We start from the raw sequence: 18,466 nt of genomic DNA, 5'->3' as shown, positions 1-18,466 counted from the left end.
TGCAAAAATGAATTCTTAAACCCATATGAACATAACTATTGCATTGCTTTGCACTGTTTTGTCAGACATTCTTTGTCAGGCTATATGTTAATGCTGTCTGCCTCCAATTACAATACAGCGTTGAGCCTTATAAAAGCAAGTTGGCACTGCTTTCATCCTCCTAAATGATTTTGCTATGCATTCCTGATAGACAAAATCTATTCAGCATGAATAATAACAGATTTGCATATCAACATAAAGAATGATTTTTTTGACCCCCAGGGGTCAGGGGAGGGGGTGGGGATTGCAATTGCCCATCCTTTACAAGTGTGTGTGTGTGTGTGTGTGTGTGTGTGTGTGTGTGTGTGTGTGTGTGTGTGTGTGTGTGTGTGTGTGTGTGTGTGTGTGTGTGTGTGTGTGTGTGTGTGTGTGTGTGTGTGTGTGTGTGTCAGGACAGCAGAGTCACTGCCCATCTTTCGCCGCAGGCTGAAAACCCACCTCTTCAGGAAACACTACCCTTCCTCTTTGCCTGGCCTACTTGTTGTTAACTAGTTGTACGAACGCTTGTTTTATTGTTGTATTGTTTTATTGGATCTTGTTTAATCTATACACTTATTAGTTTTAGCTCTTGCTCATTTGATTTTGCTATTTTGTCTCATCTGTTTAAGAAAGTAGGTAGCTGATATATTGCACTTTTACCTTAGCGCTAGGTATACTCTTGGTTGCTTGTTTTTGCAGAAAATGCACTTAAGACTTCTGGTGAATAGTAGTTTCGTTCCCTACCTATGTTGAATGCACTTATTGTAACTTAAGTCGCTTTGGATAAAAGCGTCTGCTAAATGACTGTAATGTAATGTAATGTGTGTGTGTGTGTGTGTGTGTGTGTGTGTGTGTGTGTGTGTGTGTGTGTGTGTGTGTGTGTGTGTGTGTGTGTGTGTGTGTGTGTGTGCGCGTGTGTGCGTGCGCGTGTGCGTGTGTGTATGTGCGTGTGCGCGTGTGCGTGTGTGTATGTGCGTGTATATATCTATTCTATATCGATCTATCTATCTATCTATCTATCGATCGATCGATCGATCGATCGATCTATCTATCTATCTATCTATCTATCTATCTATCTATCTATCTATCTATCTCTCTATCTCTATCTCTCTCTCTCTCTCTCTCTCTCTATATATATATATATATATATATATATATATATATATATAGTTTTTCTAAAATTATTATTATTATTGTTTTTAAATTGCTTTTATATATTTTTTTTAACATTTTTGGTTGAATGTTTTAAAGACAAGTGTCTTTATTCTACTTAATTAATTGTACATAACATGTTTGCTTGTTTTCTATTTTCACTCATGCTTTGACAATGTAAACGCAACGTTGCCCATGCCAATAAAGGCCCATTGAATTGAATTGAATGTGAAATTGTAAAATTGAGGGGGGGGGGGGGGGGGGGGGGGAGTATTCTCGATACACATGTACGCAGATACCGTGGCGCAGGGCTACCCACCATGCAGCGCGGTTGCATACATAGCACTGTTGCCATGTCCGCTTATTATAAGCGATTTTGGGCTTCTTTTCTGTAAAGTTGCTTGTAAATAAGTCTAGTTGCTTATTGGGGCCTGTTTCCAAATGTTGTTTAAACTAGTGGCTCTTAAACATTTTCATGTCAAAGAGGACCCCCATATTAATATATGCATTTGTCTGCAATATATGTATTTGGCCCTTCTGAAAATATGTTGTGCCAGGGACCCCCATACATACAAGCTTTGTGTGGATTTGAAAATGTTCCACAAATTTTTTTCCCCCCAAGATTTTTCTTTGAAAACAGCTCACGTTGTAAGCTTGTAGATCTGCAAATTTCAAATGAATAGCCAATGCATATAAGTCTAAAGTGCTCATGTCATGATGTGGCTAATGGTCGCTTCTTTTGGGCTTGTTTTCCTAGACCTGGTTACTTATTTCTCTCACAAAACCTGGCAACACCGATACACACACACATAGCCATCTTGTCAAGAGAGAGGAGGGGAGGTTGTCGCTGTTCACAAGAACCTCACTTCTCCCTGGAGGAGTGTGTGTGGGCATTTTAAACACACATTTCTCGAATTGTTAACACCTTTTGGCGTCGTAACGTAGCGTCACTCCCTTGGAGGGAACGTCGGAGCTCGAAAACGGCGCCGGTAGAGACGAACAACTTGTTTATGAAGATGTCTTATGTACTTGTCCCGACGTAGGGGGAGTGTTGCAGCCAGACAGCAGCAGCTAGCCGTCCAGCTAGCTGGGTGAGTGAGTGGAGGTGCTACTGGGCCCCACTAGGCTCTTGCTGCCTGGGGACACTCTCTCTCTCTCTCTCTCTCTCTCTGCGACACGGGCCCTCTCTCTGACGCCGGGGGGACCGAAGAGACCCGGAGGTCCGGGGGGTTGACAGCAGCTTCGGATCGAATCTTCAAGAGGAATAAGGAGTGTAACTGTAGGAGTGGGACTGACTGACTGACTGGGGTCTGGCGTTATTATGAGCTTGTAAAACGCAACAGGAGACCCCGGGAGGAAGGAGGAGGATGGCGCAGACTCATCTTGATTACAGTTAGGAAAGAAGTGAAATAGCTTCGGGGGTCTTGTTGTTTAATACGATTTGACCTTTGTCCCCCCACCCCCCCGAGTCGATCTTTTTTTTTTTTTTGCTTTGACGGAGGAGCTTTGTTGTAAACAAGCCTGTCAAAATGTCTAAAATGCCGGCCAAGAAGAAGAGCTGCTTCCAGATCACCAGTGTGACACAGGCCCAGGTGGCCCAGGCCAGCAACGCCGCCGACGACACGGAGAGCCTGGACGACCCGGACGACTCCCGGGCCGAGGAGGAGGAGGACGTCTCGTCGGAGACGTTCGACGCGGTGGTGCCCCGGGCGGACTCGTCCGAGGAGGCGCTCACCTTCAACAACGTGGGGGAGCCTCAGCCGGAGCCGCAGACGCAACAGACGCACATTCCCCAAGCTGGTCAGTCGTCCGCGAGTCAGTTGTCGTCGGGCAACAACCCCAACGGGACTTTTCGCATAGTAGCAGTGCTGGGCCCTGCTCAGGGCGTTCAGCATGTCACTCAGCCCGGGGCCGTGCCACCGCAGCCCGCCACCGGCGTGTCGGCGAGCACGTCCCAGCCAGTCTTGACTCACTCCACCACCACCTCCACGACAGTGAGTTGCAGTTCACGTTTCAGGGTCATTAAACTTGATCACGGTACCGGAGAGCCCTTCAGGAGGGGCAGGTGGACATGCACAGAGTTTTATGAGAAGGACTCGGATGGCTCCATAGTGAGCAGGACTGTAGATAGCATTAGGCATGCCAATGCCACCACGGTGGATCCCAGCATGGACAGGGACAGCGGACTGGGCCAGACGGGGGGTTCGGTGGCGACCCCGGTGGCCACGCACTCGGGCCAGGGCATGGGCTCCATAGTAGATACTTCTCTCTCTGCCTCTCGCATGCCGTCGGTGGATGCACTGCAGCAGCAACTCCACCATCAAACCTACAGTGTTGTGAACCAGGGTGGGAGCGGGACGGCCACACAGAATGCTTTCCCGCTGCAACAGCCTGCAGCGGTAGGTCTCCAACCCTCCAATGCACAGACCCTGCTTCCTATCGGGCACAACGGCTTGCCTCAAGGTGGCGTCCACCTGCAGAGGTCGCCCGGCATGCCCCCCGCGGGCCAGCCCCTGCCCGTGTCTTACCCTCCTCAACAGCAGCAGCAGATGCTGCAGCAGGTTCCCACGACACACCATCTGACCGGTCAGTCTCCCGGTTTACTCGTGAACCAAACTGAATACTATCAACAGCCCCAGCCCGCCGCGCAGATCCTCCCCGTAACCAGCCTCTCTGCAGGGGCACAGCTAGGGGGACTGGGTCCTTCACCGGTCATGACCCCAGCCGCTTCCATGCAGAGTCAAGTTGTAGAAATGGCCGTAGCTTCAGGAGGAACCTTGCCTCCTGGCCAGACAGCGTCAGGTCTTCTACTGCAACAGATAGGTGGTGGAATGTTGGGTGTCGGGGGATCTACGTTACAGCAGATGTCTGTGGGTCAGTATGGCCTCTACGCCGCGCCCTCTGGCGCGCAAAACGTGCCTGTCGTAGCGGCGAGCCCTGGTGTGCCCACCACCATGCCCGCCGTTGTGCCCAGTGCCTCGAGTGCGGTCATGCCAAACTCAACCTCCTCCCCTCTGCAGTCTCTGATGCCCCAAAGCAACATGGTGGCCCCCGGGGTCTTTTTGGGGCAGGGCCTTCCCATGACTGGATTTGTACCAGGGGTTATCGCCTATGGGAACCTGATGAAGCCTCTAATCCCCGAAAGCCTGCAGCTTTCCACGCCGACCGTCAACAGCCTGTTTGGAATACCCATACCTGTCGACGGGGATGAGGACAGGTAATATTCTCCATATTAAAGGCCTTGGTCACAAACGCAGGTGTTTTTAATTTACTATGGCTGACTACTCTTCTCATTTGGCTTGGGAAGTATCTTTTAAAAGATAAGTTCATACCTTCCTGACATTTCACCGGGGTATATGGTGGCATTTGTGTAAAACAAACACACAAAAAACAAGTTGTGCAGCTGGTGATAGAAGTCATTTTAGCATGTATGACTTTGTCTAGCCTACCATGAATGCTGTGTGTCTAGTATGCATTTAGTCTACTTAGACAAGTCTTGGTAAATGGTGCATTTATATAGCGCCACCTTTTTATCCAAAGTGCTTTTCAACGTGCATAATTACATTCACTCATTCACTCACACATTCAGTCACCGACAGTGAAGGAAACCATTCAAAGCAGCCAACCTCCTCATCAGAAGCAGCTGGGGGTTCAGAGCAGACCGTGTCTTGCTCAAGGACACTTCGACACTAACACAGGGGGAGAGCCAGGGGACTGAAACGGGAACCTTCCGTTTCCCAAGTGGCTGCTCTACCCCCATGAGCCACTGCCATCCGTTTACATGCTTATGGCCCATAGAATAATGATATATAACAGATATAGGAAATAAACACCCTTCTTCCACAGATTCAGCATACTGCATGTTGCTGGCAGAGCTGATGACACTTGTCGCTGTGGCGATACGACACATCAGCGGGCTGAACGGAGATGATGTATATGGGTGGTGACTAATGAACGGCTTTTGTAGTTGGAAGAAGTAATCTCAAGATGAAGTTGAATATGTGGCAATTATGTTCACACAATTCCATTATCCAGCCTTATTTGACTGATTAGCTAAGGAGACACTGTAGAGCAGAAATGACCAGCCAATTATTTATTTTCTTTTTTCTTTTTGCATCCAAAAGATTCTTCTGTTAGCCATCGTTACAGTATCAGTTTAAGACCCCCAGAAAAGCAAATATTTGAGTTACAAACGTTTGCTTTAAAAATATATATATATTCAAAGATTTGCACGCATTTTTCATGATTAAAACAAAAAAATAAATAGCAGATCTACAAGCTCATAGCGTGGCACTCGGTGCCGCGCTATGAGCTTGTATATCTGCTATTTTTATATAGCCAAAAACAAATCTAAAATTACAGACGCTTTCCCGGTCTTAATGGCTTAATAGAAAAGAGGAATGTCTGTGTTTCGGACGGTATTGAAAATAATTACCGTCTGGATTCATCAATACCTTCATAACACCCAAGCCTCTACTTCTCAGGGCTGTGTGGGCGTGCACACACCGGGTTTGACTGAAGGCTCTTGTCGGCTTTGCTGCACCTCTATAAGAGCAGGCCAATTCAACTTGTTATCGTTGTTTTTGGCCCATCATTTTTTGCGAATTCGTGAATTTGTAGCTCCACCCAGCGTCAACCTGACTAGAGATGCAATCAGTAAGAGTAATTGAAAACACCTGTATGAGTGTTCGGGGCCTTTAAACAGGCTCAGAATCGTAACATTGTTTATCCGTGTTCTCTTATCAGTTGTAACGGTCATTCAATTAGGCCCGGCTGTATTTGTTCCAATGTCCATTGCGTTGGTTCTCAACCTTTTCAGGCCGTGACCCCCTAAAATAATCATATTTGAACTGGGGACCCCCACCCTGACAAGCAGTTGAGGTTGAGGCATTACATTTAGTTTGACTCGGTTCCACTCGGTTCCACAGATATTGTGAAAATAGCCGATCTACAAGCTACTATCATTGACAATTTGGCCAATGTTTTTTTTTGTGTGTGTAGTTTGTCGATTACCTTTGATGCAGTAATGGTCTTTTCCTTTTAATTTTTTTTAAGGTATTATAAGTCCTTGACTTGTCACTTCACTGTCATCTGGGACCCCCAAAATCATGCGCAGGTTGAGAACCACTGGTCTATTGCAATGTCTCATCGATGTCGTATATAACGCAATAGACATGGTATTCAGGCATACGCTGTATTATTGCAGATGTGGATAAACTGGTTATAGCAGGCACACTCCACCAGTTGCAGTGAGCACAAGGGAGGGGGGCGGGTCTTTGTGTGTGTGACTTATTGGACTACAGTGCCAGCCAGGCATGGCTCTGGAGTTTGTTTTGAAGTGAAGATGGCAGAGAAAGAGAGGGACAATACAGGATTGTGTCCCCCCCCCCCCCCCCCAAACAGATATAATGAAAGTCTCGTTATCAGTGTTTTGGTTTTGCTCGTATAGCTGGTCAGACAAACAGGGGGCTTTTCCGATCAGGCCCAGGCAATACGGGGAGGGGAAGAGAGTCAAGAGAAGCACAGGGAATGGGGGAGTGGGCAGGGGGCACACACACACACACACACACACACACACAGGAAGGAAATATAATGTTTGGTGTTGCTCTGAGCCCTAAAAAGAAAAAAAAAAGAAGTGCAGGAGTGTACCCGTTTTCAGGAAAACACCCTGGCTCTCACCCCAGCACAGAAAACAACTGGCTCAAACATACACACATAATGTTAATTCCGTTTTTGTGTGTGTGTGGGTGGAGGGGTGTTTTGAAATTGGAAGCGTAACCATTCCGTTGTATTGGTTTCAGTTTGGTTCCTTGTAGGCTCATCAAGTCATCGTCGCCACACGTTTGTCAGACCTCCTCCTTTAACTCCCACCGGAGTTGCCCTACTCTCTAAAGTGATGGCCTTGCTTGCTTATAAACTTCAAACGCCTCTCTGCTTTCATTACTTGCCACTTTGCATCGAGCAAACTGGGCATTCCATTAGCCTTAGGTAATCTGCAGAGTGAACATGTGCTTGACCTTTTTAAATAAGTTCGCTTAGCTGCTGCCCCGTTTAAAAGTCTTTCTAAGGCCTACATGGTGGAGTCTGTTCTGAGAGTGTGTGTTGCCACATTTTGAATGATATCATGGTTTCCACTCCCGGCCCCCCTCGGGCTCCCCTCAGGAAAGTGTTTATGGGGGATTTTAGGGGATTGGCTGGATTTAACCGTTGATTGGCTGAAGTGTTGTAGTTAGTTACGTTGCTCATTTCTTTTTCAGGTCCCACCTGATTGCGCAAGCCCCATCCTGCGAATTATGTGAAAGGGACGACTGTACGCCGTCACGACAATTTATGAATGAAATTCTTGTTTATCATCTATCTTGGACTCGGTTCAAGTCAGTCACGTTACAATGTCCAACCCTGCCGGTCATTCTGATAAGACAGTGAGTCATTGCCAGCCAGCCATGCGGTTCAGTTCACACAAGCTCTTGAGCACACGTGATATAAGTGAAGTTCTAATTCTACTCCCTCAGTGCAGTTGAAAGGTGTGATTGCATTCACTTCCTGCGCACGGCGCGCGCACGGTACAATGCACAGAGCGGTTGGCAGCTGTGAGCGGAAACAGTGAAATGCCTCAAATCTCTCGGTGGTGGTTTCCATTCACAGTCTTTTATAGACCAGAATATAGAGCGGGAACGGGCCCATGCAATGCTGCACACATAGGCTTTTGCACGTCTTGTCTGTTGTTCACATATGGCTTTATGTTAATTTTTACCAGCCTGACCTATTTTCTCTGAGAACATTTTACGGCATATAAGGGATGCAGTGTGTTGCGGGAGCCTCCAGTGTAGGCTACCTGACTTGACCCTGTCGCTGTGGTGTGTAAATACAGCATGGTCATATCTTTCATGTACATACTTATATACCCAGTAGGCAGTGGTGGAAAGTAACTAAGTACACTTAAAGGGGAAATCCACCCATTTTCAATATTTAACTATGTCATTAATAAAAAAAAATTAAAAAAAAAATTAACATTGCAAAAAAATTTAACATTGCAAAAAAATTAACATTGCAAATTACACTGTGATGACTCATCATGGTGTAATTTGCAATGTTAATTTTTTTGCAATGTTAAATTTTTTTGCAATGTTAATTTTTTTTTTTTTTTTTTCTTATTTCCACACAACTCCTTTATGCTATATTAATGACATAGTTAAATATTGAAAATGGGTGGATTTCCCCTTTAAGTACTGCACTAAAATTCCAATACTTTTACTTCTACTCCACTACATCTCAGAGGCAAATATTGTACTTTTACTCACTACAATTATTTGAAAACTTTAGTTACTTTGCAATTATCAATTATTATATTATATGAAACATACATTAACCACTTTAGCCCTATTTTATACATCAGCTATTTGAAAATAGCAGATCTACAAGCTCACAACGCGTCGCATCGCGACGTGTTGTGAGCTTGTAGATCGGCTATTTTCAAAAAAAATTGTACTTTTACTTTTGGTACTTTAAGTACATTTTGATACCAATACTTTTGTACTTTTAATTACATTTTAAATTTTAATTCCGGACTTTTACTTGTAACGGAGTATTTCAATATTGCAGTATTGATACTTTTACTTAAGTAAAACATGCGAGTACTTTTTCCACCACTGTTATATACCCAGTGGGACAAGTCATTAAAAAAAAAAAGTACTGCGTGCTACGTTGGCTACTGACCGGTCAGAAGTACCCCTCTCCCAGGCTGATAAGAGTAGCACTCTCTTACGACAGCGGGCCCCTCTATCTGACGACAGCGGGCCCCTCTATCTGACCGTGAACAGTGGTCTTTCCAATGTGCCCCTACCCTGCAGATAAGGGCCCTGTCCACCGGGCGTGTCAGCCCGAGCATGTTTGTCGTCACGTCGTCGTGGCCCCTAGCTTCCCCCGAAGCATTATCTGACACTAAAAGTTACGTGGGGACACAATTCTATTTTAGGGCGGTGGTTCTCAAATGGTGGTCCTGGGATTCCAGGGGGTCCTTGAGGGAGGTTCCAAGGGGTCCCCCCTCCCAGCAAAAGTTTAACCACTTTTTAATCCTATTTTAGATATAGGCTATTCAAAAAGAGCATCGCAAAAAAAAATTGGGAATGACTTTGAACATTTTTAACAACGCAAATCTTTTCTTATGGGGGTCTTTGGCACAAAATCTTTTGCAGATGGGGGTCCGTGGACAAATGCATATCATTTTGGGGGTCCTAATCCTTGACATGTGAGAACCTCTGATTTAGGGCATCTCACGCCTCACGTAGGGCTGTCACTTTTAATTAATGATTAATTATCACTCAAATAATTGCGATTAACGATTTAATTGTGTTTGTGTCGTTTAAAATGAATGGAACATTCATGCCAGCCACGGTGTTGGCTGGCATGACCGTGGTCGGTGGCGGGTGGCAGGGGGGCCACTTAGTAGTTTTTCTCAGCACTGTCGTAGCATCAGTGGCTCCTGTCGCTTTTTCTTGTGTGTAGAGCAGTGGTTCTCAAAAAAAAGGACCCCCACCTGAAAATATGTTGTGCCAGGAAACCCCCAGAAGCAAAGATTTGCGTTAAAAATGTTCGCCTTTAAAACTATTAAAAAAAAGGATTTGCACACATTTTCAATATCATAGCGCGGCACCGAGTGCCGTGCTATGAGCTTGCATATCTGCTATTTCTGAACAGCCAAAGTATAAAATATGAATAAAGGGGTTACAATGATTGTGACACTTTATTAACAAATTTAGCTGGAGACCCCCTGGTAGCCCCCCGCCCCAGGACCCCTGGGGGTCCCCGGACCCCACTTATTGCTCGTGTAGATACGGTGTTGAATGACAAGTCTGTCCAGCGCTGAGTGAGGTACGCTCTATAGACCATATTCACACGGCGGCCATATTGGAATTTAACATTGAAAGTGCCGCCACCCGGGGTGGCTACTTTCATTGACTTCATAGAAACATGGCCGCCGTGTGAATATGGTCTATAGTGGAGGAAGGTGTAGTAGAGTGAATGAAACTCGCTGAGCTTGACTTGAGATTCTGTCTGTCTCTCTCACTCTCTCTCTCTCCCCCTGTCCTGTCTCTCTGCCTCGCTCTCGCTTTTTACCAGCATGCGATGCGGGTTTACAAAGAGACTCAGCACTAGTCATTTCTCGACCTATTCTCGACATGTTTTCGATCATTGGCTGTCCTTTAAGCCAATGGGGATACTTTCCCATACTCTGAACGGGCGGCCTTGCCCTCCTAAGCTATGGTACTAGACACGCCTCTCGCCTCCAAGGCTGCCATCTGTTCAAATCGCCGTGACATAGAGTAATATATAGGACAACATTTAAGTAAAGTACTTGAGTAAATGTACTTAGTTACTTTACACCTCTCTTTCTCTCTCTCTCTCTCACTCTGTCTCGTATACTCAGCCTATGCCTGTGTTCTGTGTTTTATTCGCCAGTGTGATGGAAAGCATTCATCGCAGTGAACCATGGCTTGTTGCGTCTTTCAGTGCTTCACGTCTGAAGATGTATTCGTTTTTCTTGTCATATAGATAGTTACATGTTACAAGTCAGTGGCTCTCAAAGTGGGGTCCGAGGACCCCCCCCCCAGGGGTCCTTGATGGTGTTTACAGGAAGTCCCCAGCTGAATTATTGATAGTTAGGAACTAAATGGATTCTTATAAGTCTGTAACTCTGAGAATGTACAAATGGAACCAAATGGACCTTCACAGGTGTTACCAATGATACTAATGAAGGCTCTGTTCCATTTAGTGTAGCACAGTGTTTCTCAAACTTTTTTAATTTCAAGGACCTCCATAACTCTAAGAGTGTACAAATGGAACCAAATGGACCCATTTGTACACTCTCAGAGTTACGGGGGTCCTTAAAATACGTTGTGTTTTGAAAACCACTGTTGTAAGTGACTAAGTACTGGAGCACATACGTGTGTGTGTGTGTGTGTGTGTGTGTGTGTGTGTGCAGAAAACCTATGCACGCTTAACCCATTCAATCCCGGGAACGCATCTCTGTCATTTTCGATTTCTTTGGCTGTTCAAAAATAGCAGATCTACAAGCTATTTTTGAAAATGTTTGCAAATCTTTGACTATATATATTTTTAAAGTGACCATTTGTAACTGTCACATGTCTGCACAGATGTCTTCATTTTTCGGAAAAACTATTATTGCTATTGCTATATCAGTGGTGCTCAAAACGTTTTCTCGTCAAGGACCCCCAAAAGTATGTTTTTGGCCACCGATCCCCTTCAAAATATGTTGTTCCAGGGACCCCCGCCCCCCCCCCCCCCCCGAAGCAAAGATTTGAGTTAAAAATTGTGTTAAAAAAAAAAGAAAGAATATATATATATATATATATATATATATATATATATATATATATATATATTCAAAGATTTTTACAAATGTTCAAGATTTTTCAAAAATCTCGTAGATGAGCTATGAGTTTGTAGACTAGATCTGCTATTTTTTTGTAGCCCAAAGTATAAAAACAATGTTTTTTAGCTAAAACAAGATCTAAGCGGTACGTGTTCCCGGATTGAATGGCTTAACACAACCTGTGCTTTGCTTGCTTGCTCATCCCTCGTGTTGTAAACAGGCATTCTCGGGCTCACAGTAAAGTCTGGCTGCAGACCGGGCGTCATTATGGCCTAAATGTCCGCCCCGGACCCCCCCCCCCCTTTCCCCGCCCCCCCGCCGGTAATCCCTGCAAGTGATTATTGCGGAGCGATGGTAGATTGATGATGGAGTTGTTCTGCCCCGATGTCCTCATGCTTTAGAATTTGATACTTTTTTTCAGCCTTAATGCCTCCCAGATGGCTCCGAACAACACTCTCTAACGTCAATGCTTTTTCTTTTCTTTTTTTTTCCTTTTCTCCCCCTCGTTGCCACATTGAATACAAATAAATAGAAGCAGAGGTACAGTAAAGGCTAATTCAGTGGTTCCTTCCCAACCTTTTCCCTGGATTCAGGGAGCACCGCTTTGAAAGTCGCGAAAAGCCGTGTCCGCGGGGGCCCACACGGCCCACCCGTCCGACCACTTGGCGGCTGCCGTGTTAACTAAGTGGTCGGATGTGCGGGCCCGTGTGCCTTTTTTTCAGAGCATGTTTTATTTTGAATGATGAATCGATCGATTGTGTTCTGGCTTTGATCAATGGAACTAACGTGGTATACTTTTATTTTCACTTTACATTTTTTTAAACATTATTTATTCATATTTATGAGATGTTAATATTGCAATATCCTCACAGCCTGCCTCACATGCTGCTAACTTATTGTGTTACTTACTTTACTACTTACTGGGGATCCCATTGAAACCAATGACATGATTGGCATTTTGAAATGTCAACGTTGCTTATTTAGTGAAATCATCTCCCTCCCCTTGTCACAGCGTCCGTGTCGCATGAAAAGAAGAAACGAGAACAACAACATTGGCCTCTAAAAGTTTACAGCTTAATTGGTCCTCATTTAAAGTATTTTTTATTTTTCATCCCAGTAGCTGTTAATGTGATACAGGGAACTCATATTGTCTTGTCCTCCTCACAACTTATGCAAAAGCTCTTGTGGAATCTGACTCTGACACAAGAGGCGGGAGGGGGGGTCTTTTCTTGGATGAAGGGAGGCACAGTGACCGATGCTGTGTGTGTATTGAAAGACTTGTGCGCGCATGTGGAGAAGGGGGTGTGTCTGGGCTCCATCGTGAGTGTGCACGCGTGGAGTCACACGCACACGCACCCGTTTTCTTACTGGGGAAAGTTGGGAGTACGATTGTTGTTTTTAGAGCAGGAGTCTGCCAAACATGTGCAGCCCTTATATTTAATTTCCTTAACAATGTTTGTGTGTGTGTATGTATTTGTGTGACACTGTAAATGTGCACAAAAAGGTCATTCCCTCTCTCTGGGGGGGGGGGGAGAAGGGGGGGTGGGGGTTGTCCTTCTGTATCCTGTTTTGCTGAAGAGAGAAGGGGTGATCAGGGGGGAGGACAGTCGAACACGCTCTGACGGACGGACAGACAGACAGACAGGCAGGACCCCACATGACATTCCTCCCCACAGTTTTATATGTTTGTTTACATCACGAGACATTACAGCCAGAATTTGTCTCTACCCCCCCCCCCCCCCCCCCCCCCACGTACTCCATTGGCGGGGCCTGTTGGTATAATAGCAGCAGTGGTGCAGATGTGATCCCACCCAGTAATCTACGCACGTACTGCTGTTGAACTCTTGTTCCCCCCAGGTTTGAGCATTTTTTAACCCATTCAAACCGGGAACGCATCTGTGTATAACCACTTTATCCATATTTTATCCATATTTTTATCAAGCTCATAGCGCGGCAGCTGCTTTGAGTGGGTTAATGCTGCTTTAAAAGGAAGGTGTGTATAGATATAGGACGACTGCTTCTGCCAGTTTGTGTCATTATATTTTCCACTTTGATCGCCTCCGCCCTGCCTACCGTATGGAAGACTTCTATTGTTCAGGCTGAGTGACAGCGGAACGTACAGACTCCCTTTGTTTTGTCTGGGTTTTCTTTTCTTCTTTGTTCTCTTTAAGCGGCCTGTGTGAAATGTACTTTTTTTTTTACCGGGGATGTACTGTACCTACGTTGTACATTCAATGGGGCGAGGGCTGGGCAATATGGACAGAAGCAAACATTGCAATATATATATATATACATTTTATTTATAGAACAGTAGACTGACAGGAAATGGGGAGAGAGATGGGGAGTGACGCGCCACAAAAGTCGTCGGGATCGGGACTCGAACACGCGACACGCCGTCAGGCTGGCATTGCAGCCTAGGCGGTGCCTGGACCGCCAAAAATAACCAATCCCAGTCCATATCCAGTCTCGTATCGCGATATCGATATATTCCGCCCTGCCCTATTTGAGGCTGTCTGTTTGTTTGCCGTTGAGTCGGTCTGATCGTCATCCTATTTAGGTGATTCGGTGATGTGGCGTTCGAAGGTTGTTTATATCAGTGGTTCTCAAGCCTTTTCATGTCAAGCACCCCCCGATGAATACGAATTTGGACCGCGGGCTCCCATCTGAAAATATTACTCTACATTTGTGTTGTATTTTGTGTGCCTGCGTCTGTCTGTCTGTCTGTCTGTCTGTCTGTCTGTCTGCAGGGCGTTGATGAAAATGAGCATCTATGCTCGGCAGCCTTCCCTGGGTAAAAAACGCGCACAAATATTCTAAGTCGATGTCAATATTTTTGGTTGAAAATAGCAGATCTACAAGCTGACAACACGTCGCGATGCGACACGTTGTGAGCTTGCAGATGAGCTATTTTCAAGTAGCCAATGTATATAGGGTGAAAGTGATTATTTACCGTATACTGATTTTGATGCTCCATTAACTAATATTGCTGGAGGGGACCCCTCTGAAACCCCCTCAAGGACCCCCACTTTGAGAACCACTGGTTTATTTGTCCTTCGGCCTAGTCTCTTATCTGGCCAGATCTGGCAGGACTTCAGTAGGGAGATCTCCCTGTCACTGATACTTAGGCCATAACTTCCTGCTGCCTTACTCAGAGAACGTTTTTTTTTTGAAGATCTAGGTCTGTCATATCTAGTTTCTCAGAGGCACACAGTGTTTCTGCCATCGTTTCCCCAAGTTTGAAAAAAAAAGAAATGGCAGATATACAAGCTCATAGCGCCTCACACACACACATGAAAAATCACACCCAGTGTGAACAGAGTGGTGCCTGTGATGAGTTAATTAGTGTAACTGGCAACCAGTTACATCTTTGTGTTGCAATCAGCTTCAGCTGTTGAGGCCGTGCTCAAACATACGGACGGACGGACAGACACACACAGTGTAGGAGTGGCTAGCACCACTCAAAAAGTTTGAGAACCACTGCTTAGGAGCATGTATTGACCCTTTTTTAAAGAGCTCTCCTTGACCATGTCGGAATCAGATGGTGTGTTATCGGGGTTGGTGGGTCGGGGGGGGTCTCTCTGAGCTCACTCTCCTCCTCGTCTTCTGCCCCCACCACCAGAACCTTGTTGAAGGAAAGCTCCCACAGGGGGCAGCAAGGCTGGAATCTAAACACTGTTGACCTACTTCTGCTCTGGGGTTTCTGATCTGATAGATGGATGGATGGGGGGGGGCACGGGACGGGACCCCAGAGGCCCCCCCCCCCAATAAGGACCCCACGGACCCCACCTGAGAGAGCTTTCAGCCCCCCCTGTCCCTCTGACCTCTCTCTCCCCGCCGCTGCCAACGTTTGTTCTTCCCAAACCGCTTCCTCCATCACTGATCGCCTTTCATGTCACCCCCCCCCATGACTCTTAAGGCAGAGGGTGCTAGGGGGTCACCCAGCTAAATGATTGATAGTTGGGATTGGGAAGCAAATGGACCCTTACAGGTCTGTAACTCTTGAGAGTTTATAAATGGGACCAAATGGACCCTTATAGGTCTGTAACTCTTGAGTTTATAAATGGGACCAAATGGACCCTTATAGGTCTGTAACTCTTGATAGTTTACAAATGGAACCAACTGGTTACATTTGGTTCCATTTTACACACTTTACACATTTCTACATTGCAGTATTGGTACTTTTACTTAAGTAAAGAATTTGAGTACTTTTTCCACCACTGCACAAAAGGAGCAGATCGACAAGCTCAAAATGCGTCGCTTTGCGCCGCGTGTCGAGCTTGTAGATCTGTTACTTTTGTGTGACGCTGTAGTGTGATGAAGTAGGGGGCATTCATTTACTAAAAAAACACCAAAAGTTAAAATACGGAGATAAGAGTTTTTATGCCCGACAGCAACCATATGCTGTCGCTCACCGAACCGAAAATAAGCGATCTATTGCGACACGTTGTGAGCTTATACCTTATGTATATATGTCACACTGCTCATATTGACATACCGACTTCCTGTTTCTTCATATTGACATACTGTTTAACTCTTTCTTCATATTCACATACTGTTTTTCCTGTTTTCTTGCTTTCTATTCTTTTCCCCTTTTCTTGAAGCCGTAAAATGACGGGAGCTCGCGTGGCAAAGAATTTCACCCACTTTTTGTACGCCTGCAAACCCCACCGTCACGTGTCGGTTCATCATATGACGACGATCGACGATGTCTGAAATACACAAGTCTGATCTGATCGCTCGCAAACAACGACGTGGACAGCAGCCGCACCCAAAGATCATTTTTGAGAAACGAATCCGAACGATATCTCTTTCATTTCTCTTCTCGTTCCGTTCGTCGCTCGCTCCTCTCTCTCTCCGCCTTCTCCCTATAGGCTCTATGCACAGCAGCCATATGGTGAAGACATTCACAGCTGTTGCCAATGATACTAATGAAGGCTCTGTTCCATTCTGGTCAAATAGAGTCAGGGTGTTGATATCGTGCATGTTGACTCACCGGAAACACTCTGCAACACCAGTGGGTCTAAAATTTGGGTCCAGGGACCCTCATGGTTCTTTAAGGGGTTTCCAAATGGCCCCTTACAGGTGTGTAACTCTGAGTATACAAATGGAACGGGTCCATTTGGTTCCATTTGTACACTCTCAGAGTTATGGGGGTCGTGGAAATCTGAAAAATCTGAGAACCACTGTGCCACACTAAATGGAACAGAGCCTTCATTAGTATCATTGGTCTATGAATTGAATACCAAGGCCCTCATTGGAAACAAGTCCGCAACGGACCTGTTAGACAAAGTATTTTAAATGTAACTGTGCTGCTTACATTTTTTGCCTAATAAAATATTCAATCAATCAATCAAAACACCTGTGAAGGACGTGATAATATGGCTGCTGTGCATAGAGCCTATGTTGTGAGCCGGTGTGCTCGCCCGCTCCGCCCCCCTCTCATCGATTCCCACTTTCCTTCTTCACTCTCACCTTCCCCTGCCCCCCCCCCTCCCTCCCCATTTCCCTCCATGTCTCTCAGAAAGCCAAGCGGCTTTTCACGTGCCCAGTGGAGTTATCAAGGTCATTAACCCATTTAGACCGGGAAAGAATTGGTGTCATTTTTAGATTTCTTTGGGCTATTCAAAAATAGCAGATCTACAAGATCTTAGATCTACGAGCTTTTAGCTGAAGTGTGTGTGTGGTTAGTCGCCCCTTCATGTCACGATGTCGCCCACTTCTCCCCTTCGACCTCGCTCCCCTCTTTCCAGGTTTATCGGAGGAGATGGCGTTCCCCCCCCCCCCCCTGGCTGCTTAACACACTGACAAGTCTTTTTTTTTTGTGTAGTTTTTTTTACAAAGAAGTTCTTTCATACATGGATATCGACACGTTATACAGTTTTAGCGTTACAAAGGGGGCCATTGAGAGCTGGGGCCACGGCTACTCGAAAACAGGGGAGGATGACTCTCCTAAGCTCTGACCTCATTCGAGATGAGGCACTTGTGTCCAAGTCATCTGAGCTTGCTGATGTCTTCTGCTAAACGCTCCCCCCGCTAGCTCTGAACCATAAGACAGATAAATAGAGTTGTGTGTGTGTGTGTGTGTGTGAGTGAGCCTATAAAGCAAAGCTAAGCAGAGGGAGGGAACAGGAGGGCCTATAAGAGTGTTTAGTTATGAGGTAATGTGACAAAGGAAGGCTGTGCCAGAGATTTCTAGGAAAAGACTAAGAGTCTTGCCTTCGTTATAATATTCACACACTCTCCTCACTACCCTATGCAGTGTGTGTGTTCACTGTTCACGTGCTCATCCACCCCCTTGGCGTGTGTTGGCTTACCACACCACATGTACGCGCATATGCGCGTGCAGTGAGTGTTCACAATTTGTACGTTGGCAAGAAAGGGAGCAAATGCAGAACTTAGGTTCTACAGTCATGAGCTTGGGGTGGATGAAGGTGTGTGTGTGTGTGTGTGGTGAGTGTACGTGCGTGTAAGGGGGCGGGATTTATCCCCCTTCCCGACATATATATCCTCTGGCATAGAACACAGTGTACTTGTGGCCTGCAAAGGCCCCCATAGTCAGCCCAGGCTTATATGAGAGGTAGGCTAATGTCAACCATGTGAGCCAGCCAGCTCTTCATCAACACAGTAGGAGCACTCTCTCCTCTCCCCAAGTCTTCCAGACCTCAACCAAACTACCGCAGCAGCACTTGTACAACCCCTAGCAGTGGTTCTCCAAACTTTTGTAATTTGGCGTCGGTATATAGGCATCATTAGTACCACAGATCCCCATAACTCTTGAGAGTGTACAATAGGCTCTATGCACAGCAGCAGTATTGCGAAGACATAAGGTCCTTACACACCGGGGCGATTTTTTTCATGCAAATATTATGTTTTTTTTAAACCTTATAAAGTCAATGCAAGCTT

At 45.7% G+C, this 18,466-nt stretch overlaps 1 protein-coding gene across 2 annotated transcripts in view; it reads left to right on the top strand.

The window, feature by feature from the left end:
* The first annotated feature begins 2,005 nt into the window (after positions 1-2,005).
* Positions 2,006-18,466, top strand: part of LOC308094188 (TSC22 domain family protein 2-like) — a 38,121-nt gene continuing 21,660 nt past the window's right edge. For both annotated transcript variants that reach the window (XM_080440678.1, XM_080440677.1), the window contains exon 1: positions 2,006-4,387. In XM_080440678.1, coding sequence (XP_080296804.1) covers positions 2,700-4,387 — 1,688 coding nt within the window. In that variant the 5' untranslated portion in view covers positions 2,006-2,699. The remainder of the gene's footprint in view (positions 4,388-18,466) is intronic.

This window comes from Gymnoscopelus braueri (assembly GCF_963280865.1).
Source record: "Gymnoscopelus braueri genome assembly, chromosome: 10".
Lineage (NCBI taxonomy): Eukaryota > Metazoa > Chordata > Actinopteri > Myctophiformes > Myctophidae > Gymnoscopelus > Gymnoscopelus braueri.
This window is presented reverse-complemented; position numbering and strand designations above follow the sequence as displayed.